Source organism: Octodon degus, unplaced genomic scaffold (genome assembly GCF_000260255.1).
Source record: "Octodon degus isolate 3935 unplaced genomic scaffold, OctDeg1.0 scaffold00105, whole genome shotgun sequence".
Lineage (NCBI taxonomy): Eukaryota > Metazoa > Chordata > Mammalia > Rodentia > Octodontidae > Octodon > Octodon degus.
In genome coordinates, this window is record NW_004524681.1 from 5,783,062 (window position 1) to 5,791,448 (window position 8,387).

At 49.6% G+C, this 8,387-nt stretch overlaps 1 protein-coding gene across 1 annotated transcript in view; it reads left to right on the forward strand.

Moving 5' to 3' along the window:
* The window catches only part of Shc4 (SHC adaptor protein 4), a 113,335-nt gene that overhangs the window by 75,834 nt on the left and 29,114 nt on the right, over positions 1 to 8,387 (forward strand). Inside the window, exons 7-9 of the mRNA XM_023724043.1 lie at positions 4,109 to 4,232; positions 5,876 to 6,050; positions 7,834 to 7,894. Coding sequence (XP_023579811.1) covers positions 4,109 to 4,232; positions 5,876 to 6,050; positions 7,834 to 7,894 — 360 coding nt within the window. The remainder of the gene's footprint in view (positions 1 to 4,108; positions 4,233 to 5,875; positions 6,051 to 7,833; positions 7,895 to 8,387) is intronic.

The window sequence follows — 8,387 nt, forward strand, 5'->3', positions numbered from 1 at the left end:
CTGCACGCGGGAGGGCCGCGTTCTTGCTTGCTCAGGCGTGGAGAAAGACGCCAGCTGACCCGAGCTGTCCGGTTCCGAGGCTCTGAAGAAAGCTGTAAAGGCCCGCAAGACCACCCTAGACGAGCCATTAACCTGCATTTACGTCTGTGGTCACAAAGCGCCCGCCCGTGCGTGCGCGGGGCGCTCCGCCTTCCGGGGCGCAGCACCGACGCGCGTCCAGAGCCTCGGCGCCGTCTGCTGGCGGACGCCTGCAGCTCAGCTTTCCAGCTCATTTTCCAAGGAGAGCAAGGTTGGTCCGTTCGAAACAAAGGAAACTGGCATCCTTTCATCGGTGTACGCCCAGTTGGGAACCCAAGTGAACGTGAAACACGCGGGATGTGAACTTAAGGCTCTTTTAAAGCTCACGTCGCGTAATTCCTGGTACCCAGAGGCGGGGGGGGGGGGGTAAAAAGCGTCTGGTTCCAGGGGGAGCGACGTGGACTGCTTCGTGGCAAAGTGACCGGGTGACTGAAGTCACGTTTTTGTGGGGGACTTGGGACTTTTTAGCGACGTTTCTTTTTTCCTTTTACCTGGAGATCCAAGAATTTCTCTCTTGGAGATATGGAGAGATGACAAAATGAGCAGTTAATGTTTACAATTGATTGCAGAAACACACACATTTTCATGAAGCCCTCTCGCCCAGATACCCACTCTTGCTTCCAACACGCGTGTCCCGTCCCTCTTGCTCCTTTCTGAAGTGGCTGCGGGAATCCTCTTCCGGGGGCGTCTTTGGAAGGTGTGACAAGAGAATCCAGCTGCCGAGGCCCACCCAGTGGAAAAGCCACGACCAGCAGTGTTCAGGTCCTCGACCTCCTCCCTCGGGAGTCAGCTCGGGACACCGAGGCAGCCACCACAGCACAACCACAGACACTCAGGAAATGGATTCCAGAGCCGCTTCGGAAAGTGGCAGGAAGGATGGGATGAGCGTGTCCAAAAGGAAGAGTGAGATTTTGAGGAAGGGTCTTGGCAATGCACCTTTGACTGTAATTAATTGGAAAACTTCTCAATAGTTATTCACTTTTCACTCACTCAGTATCCGTGATTTTGTAGGGTTTCTGCCCTCCCAGAGACTAGTTTCACAGAACAGCATGTCTACGAGTGGCAGCTGAAGGACTATCTGGGGCGGAGTCTTCCCTGCAGGTGGTGAGATGGGGCATCAGTGCCAGGGCAGCCATCTGTCTGGTGTCCCCACTTTCATGGGGGACACAGGCTGCACTGCTCTTCTCTTGTGTTCTCTGTTCAGTCATCTCATAAAGCAATGTGTCAGTAATACAGTTATGGGAGCAGAGCAGAGAACTATGCTGGTAGAAGCAGCCCTTAGGCAGGATCACAATGTCAGATCGGCTGAGTGCACAGAACTTTGCAGTAGCATGTTAGAGGTGACTGGGGATGACTGGTGTGCTTTGTTGATCTGTTTTTCCTGGGAGCACACACGCCTTGTCCTGTTTCTCAGAGGACAGCATCTGCTGGGACAGAAAAAGGCTGGGGTTTCCGTAAGACAAAGGGGGACTTGTCCAGTCACCCATGCTTTGGTGGCAAAGCCTTGGAGGCTGAGGTCCTGGCGGTGGAGTGTCTCACTCAGGGCTCCACAGATGGTGGCATTCTTGCAACTTGAACTCAGCCCTGAATCTTGGCACTGAGTCCTTTTAAACATCCACATTCTCTCATTTCTTTCATTAGAAGTACAGTTTTGTTTTCTTGTTTTTTTTTTTTTTTTTTTAAATTCATGCTTGAATCTCCTCTGTTGGGTTTTATCAGTGGCAGTGGTAACAAAGGCAGCGTGACAGTGCACAGAAAAGAAGAAATAAGGTGTGTGTGTTGGGGGGGGGGAGCCTTTATTAAGTCTGAAGACAGAGCAGGGAGATGGGCGGATCCTCTGCCCTGAGTCGGGGAGGCTGAGACGTTATGGGCTTTCACTAGGGGCAGAGCTTGAGGGGCGGGTTCAGGGACACACTAGGAGCTGACTGGAGGTCCCTTGTGTGGCCGAAGAAGTAAAAGGAAGCTGTATCCAGGGCTGGAGCCGGGAAGGAGGAGCAGGCTGTCATCGGGAAGATGAGCTGTTGCTCTGGGATTCAGATCAGGGCCCTGGTCATGTGGCAGTCTGTACTTGGGCAGGGACCTATTGCCTTCCTTTCTCACTCGGTATCTTCCACATCTTGATGTCTCACCCTCTTCTCAACCCTAAAAAAACAATAAAATTACCCAAATTGTATCTATTTTGATAAGATTTCTGGTTTTGATTTTTTAATTGGACTATTAGCGTGTGAGAAAAGAATTCAAATGAATGGCCTTTCTGTATAAGGCAACATGACTTCTCTTGGTTCAGTTAGAGGGTGCCGCTCTAAGTATCTTTCAGACCTGGGAGGAAAGGCTATTTCCATAAATGACTCAAAACACAGTCATTTATCACTCAATGGCTGTAAGAAGGCTCTTTTCTTCCCCACAGAAATACTGATGCAATTCTGGGAAACATATTAATTTAATGAATATTTTTAAAGTACCATCTATGTGTTTGTCACTATGAAAAGCTACTGTACAGAAAAACATAGAGAAAATATAAAACGACAGTCTAAAGATAGAGCAACTCCTTGCCGGAAAGGATATAAATTTGCACATATTCTTGATTGCGTCTTCAAAACTAGAATTAGCTCTGAGTCAGTTTCAGGACATAAGCACACATCCCTTCGGAAAGCACCGAGACTTACGTCCTTTAAGTGAAGGTCACCTTAGTTCTGAATTAAGAATATCTGAGAGTCCTTGAAGTGATTACCAACGTAAGCCTGTGAAACATGGTTGTGAGTTCCACTACAGCTTCCTCACTACCAGCTCCATGAATTCTATCAGGTGTGAATGGATTGCACTTCCCTTAAATAAATCTGATATCCTTCTGGAGGTGATGCGAATCACAAGATCATGCTTAAACCATTCCGTAGAGAGAGCGAGCTTGCCTTCTCTTGATTTCCTCTTTAGTCATCTGTTCCAGGGTTTGTGAAATTCTAAGATCCAAGAACCAAGTGCTGTCTGTGCCTTCCCTTTGCATGCCTTGAAGCCTGTCACTGATTTTCTGTCTGCTAGCCTGAAAAGCTTTACAACAATTCTCATTTGTAAAAAACCATTACCAAGCTTTCGCCATCACTCAGTTCTTAGGCTACATAAATGTTTCCTTCAAAAATTTCTCCCCATGATGTATTGTCTCTATCTTTACATCATTTTTAGGACTCTTCCTAAGGTCATTCTTACGAAATTTCAGTCAGTCAAGACTTTTTATTGCAAGACCCTACATGTACACCACATCCTGATGAAGCTAAGAGTGCTGACAAAAATGAAGAGATGAGACACAGCTCTTCTTTCACATAGGCGCAGTTGATGGGCTGCCTCGTGTGTTATGACATCCTATTAGCTGCCTTACCACATGTCTATTTTACATGTGAAAACTAGCTTCCTCTCAACAACTGCTTCTCAGAGAAAATCTAATAAAAAACTTAATATCTTCACCTAATCTTGACTTGAATGTATAGTGGAGACCGCGCGTTAGTGGGATTTTAAAGATGGGGACACTGTACTTACTATCACTGACTTACAGGAGTGATGGTGGTCAATGAGTGCCAAGAGGAAGGGACATTCCCCTGTCCCTTTCTGAGACAGCGTCTCATCCCTTGTGGAGGACACAGGCTTGGAAAGTGACCTTGTGTCAGTCTTGTGCAGTGGACCTTGCAAAGGTGGGACTTCCAGCCACCCTCCTGTCACATTGTTGCCCTCAGACCTCCTGCATGGGTGCAAGAGCAGCCGCAGCTGCCAGCCACATCTTAGTCAGGCCGTCCCCTTCTGTAAAAATGGACTTTGCCTGAAGACCAGTATTTGTGTTAGGAGATATTTAGATGCAAAATTGGAATATGTTCTACTCATTGATTCATGTGCAAATGTGGTATTTTTTATATTATTTCAAAACTCAGCAGAGATCTTAAACTTGCTTCCTTTTATTCCATACCATTCAAATTCCAAAGCATTTGGACTTTGTACAACCTCCTCTTACTGACAGCTTATGCTGTGTTTTGTGTGTGTCTCCCAGCATGCCACATATTGGAATGCCGCAGCGGAACAGCCCAGGATGTCATAAGCACCATTGGGCAGGCTTTTGAACTCCGATTCAAACAGTACTTGAAAAATCCTTCTTTGAATGTTTCTTGTGAAAGGTCAGTCAGAAGTTCAATAATTATTTGGCTTGTTCACTCTGTATATATTTTAAAAGTATTGTGATATTTTCAAATGGACTGGTGCAATTAGCAATTTAATTTTTTTTTAACGATAGTTGTAGTTTCAATTCAGAATAATAGTGACACTTCTTTTGCTTCCATTCTTTGTGTGTGTGAGTGCGTTTACATGGTACTGGGGGTTGAATTCAGGACCTTCACACTGAGCTGTATTCCTAGCCCTTTTTTATTTGACAGAGTTGCCCAGGCTGGATTCTAACTTGCAGTTCTCTTGCCTCAGGCTTCCATTCACATTTGCCCAGATATTACCTTGTGCTTTATAGTGGGATTGAAGGAGACACGAAAAGTAAGAAGAGGTCAGCCCTGTTTCTCCAGTGTTAGCACACAGCCATGCATTAAATGGCAGAAACATCTCAGATTGGCCTCAGCTGCGCTTCTTTTATGTAGAAAAAAACAAAGCAAAACTAAAGCAATGAGCAAAATCAGAAGAATCAACTGTCTGTGGTGAGACCCTGTCACTCGCTGGTTTTAGGTAAATTGGTGGGCAATGGTTCACAGTGTGACCCAGCCGCTGGGGTCTAAGCACAGAAAGTCCACAGCAAAAGGGCCCCCTCGGGGCTGGTCAGCCCCACCACTGTGGGGTCTAGCAAGGCCTGCAGCGCACGCAGTTCATGTCCATGAAATGAAACCCCTGGGTGCTTCAGAGTGCATCTTCAGGCCTGGTGTGGTGACGCGGATCATCCCAGCACCAAGGTGACTGAGGCAGGCAAATAGCTGAGAGTTCAAGGCCAGCATTCACCCTAAAAGGAGACCCCAACTCCCTGATAAGTCATTCTGTGTGGTCCAGAGAGCTCCCTTAGGACGTGGTCTCGTTAGCTGGGGAAGAGACTGCGAGAAGCCCTGGGGCTGACTCCCCCATAGCGCTCACCTCTCAGTGCTCCCCTTTGGTTTACTTGTCATGAGCCCAGTAGAGCTGTCAGTAGCATCACTCATTCCAGAGGGATTCAGTTTATTCTTTTTGTGAAGAACTTGTACTAATCTAGGTTTGGAAGAAAAGTCCACTTGTTTTCTTTTTTAAACCCTGTTTTAGTGTCACAGCCCGTTGCGTGTTGACGTGAACCTCCTCACTTGCTACATGTGGGCCTTGTACTACCTTATGAGTCCCGCCTGCTCATCTGGCGCTGGGCAGACTGGAGAGCTGGTCATGACGCTCTCGTTTTATGATCTTAGTTTAATAAACTGGGCCAGGACCGCTGCCCAAAGAATAGCGTGTCAGTTTTCTTCGAGTAAAACGTTTCCTAGATGGGACAGTTGCAGTGTGCTGGAGATTCCCTGCAAGGCTGCTTTTTTAATGATCCTATGGCAGAAATGTCTTACAAATACATTTAGGGAATTTATGATTGTCATTGTCATCATCACTGGGCAAGACACAAGGCCAGCTGTGGGACTACTCTGCTTTGTCTCCAGCAATCTAAACCACACCACTGCTGCTTCCGTCCAGACGTTTGACACTGCGTAAGCTCAGCAGTAAGCCTAGAACACAGATGCAGAGTTCTACAGGATGGTCTGCTCGGCTCTGACCCTCCTGCATCCCTGTCTCACAGGGCTTTTCTTCTCCCTTGCAGCAAGGAGGTACAGATGGACAGCCACACCCAGGAGGGAGAACATCATGAATATTACAATGAGATCCCAGGCAAGCAGCCACCGGCCGGCGGCATGTCTGATGCTCGGATCAGAGCGCAGACCCCAGAGCAGATGGCGGCGTACTGCCCCATTCGCTGTGAGAAGCTGTGCTACTTAGTAAGTAAGGGTCTGCTGTTCCTGCAAGCAGCAACAGGATTCCACCCCAGATTTCCAAACGCTGGCTTAGAGAAAGGCCCGTCTTCCTGACACACATGACCTGGGGTGAATCGGGCCGAGTCTGCTCTGGATCATTTTTCCTCGCAGGCCCCAGCTCAGCCTCCACCTGCTGGGCCCAGAGCTCCCCTCATTGGGCCCACATCCTCCCTGCTCTCCTCCCTAGCAGCTGTGCCTCCACTGGGCTGTGTCCTCATCTGTCCCATCACCTCTGCCAGCCACTCATCCTCTGAGATCCCGCATCTCCTCGGCCTGCTCCAGCCCAGCTCACAGCGCCTGTCGCCTCCTCATCTCCCTTTGCTCACAGCCTTCTGCGAAGCCCGTATCTTTGCTTTCATACCAACATCATAGCTTTTTGTTCTATACTTTTGAGATCTGAACTCTGACAGCTTCATAGAAATGACTCCCACTGTGCTCAGCAGCCACTTGACTGCTAACCCCATTTCTCTGCTCGGTGTTCCACATCTGTCTGCACCAGCTGACATCTGTTGGCTGCCTGTCCTTGTATTGAGACCTCTTCTGTCAGTGTGCAAAATGTTTTTATCTTGTCACTGCCTCCCCACGTCTCTAGTTACTGCTCTTCTTTTTTCTCTACCTCTTCTTGTTTTTTCTCCGTTCTTCTGACTTTTTCCCGTCTCTTTCTCTTTCTTCCTCTAACATTTTATGAGTACTTGCACAGGTACAGAACAGTTGAATCCCGCAGCAAATGCCACCCCCCCCCATCTAGACTCTACAGTGACATTCTGTTCTATCTGCCTGGCACACGTACTGCCACTTTCACCTGCCAGTCCTCTTACTTTGGGCACATGTGGTTCCAGTAAGCGGCACCTTTTCTTTTTAAATCATCATCATTCCTCCACCTCCTCCCTGGAAACCAGCAGCCTGCCCCAGCGCTCTGCCCGGGTCACCCCACCCTGGTGTGCACACCCTGTGCCTGCGCTGCCCCAGCACATGCCCTGCCCTCTGGCTGGCAGGTTGCCTCACAGCGCCCTGCTGTTCACGCCAGGGGTGAGCACCCCGTTCTCCCACCTTCTCCTGCGTTTCCCTGTTTGCTAATCTGTGGTGGCTCACCTGTGCGGGCTGCTTAGAACTCAGTCTCCAAGACCCAGGGTTTTACCATGAAAATAGCTTGGGAATTCACTGATACATTTCCATTTCTGCTGCACCTTTCCAAGCTCTGGCTCTCATTCGGCCCAAAGGTCCCGAAAGCCCCTTCCGGTGTCAGCCCTGGCCCCCCAGTCCTGCCATGCTGTATCATCACAGGAGCCTGTCCACGCTGTGGACAGCGCCCCGCTCTGGTGTCTGTGTGTGGGCACAGGCTCTGTGTTGGGTGGCCAATGCCTTTGATTGGGTGAGATCAGGAGTGAGACCCAAGCTTGACAAAGCTCTCCACAGACTAAGAGTTAGACAGAGGCTGGCTGCGTGGCAGTGTCCTGAGAGTCATTTTCTGGCTGACACCGTGAGCCTGTAGTGTGGCCTCCTGAGCAGGAGCCGAAATCTGAGGAAGGGGGACAGGGCTGTCCCTCATGAGTCCCACGCCCGGCCAGCAGGGCTGAGAGCTGTGGGCCCTCCCCTCCCCATACTACCGTGGCTGACCTGTGGGACACTTCCCGTGCCTACAAGAAAGTGAAGGCGTCTTTCATATCCCCCCGGGGATTTGCAGGTGCTTTCACATCTGTGACCATGTCCTGTGTGGTAAACGCCTCGCTATTTGTTCTCCTTGCAGCCCGGGAGCACCAAGTGCAGCAGTGTGTATGAGAACTGTCTGGAGCAGAGCGGGGCAACAGGTAGGTGCAGCGGCACCGTGTGTCCCCCTCCTGGCGCCTTTTAGGTGTTGTAAATGTGTGTGGCCCTGGCTCTCAGACACCTGGGAAAGCCAGGTGCACACGGGATGAAACCTGGAATTCTTCAGCTGTGGGATTCCCAGGGGGCTTAGGTCACAAGCGTGTCACCTGAGAGGGCACTGCACAGGCTCACAGCTCTTCACCATGCTGGTGTCACCTGCCTTGCTGTCTGAGGTCGCTGTGGTGGCAGCATGGAAATGCCATCCTGAGCAGGGCGCTGTGTCGGCTCGGAAGCCAGGGGAGCGTGCCTCGCAGGAAGACGAAGCAATAAACAAACATGAAGCAGATCCTGCCCTATCTGGTCCAATCGGCGCGAAGATAAATCCTCATTCCACATCAGCAAGAGCGAGGAAAAGACACCTTCCATGCTCCTGCCCTTCTCACCCTGGAAACTCCGACCCAGGGTTTTGACAGTCAGGAGCCAGGCTGAAGCTTA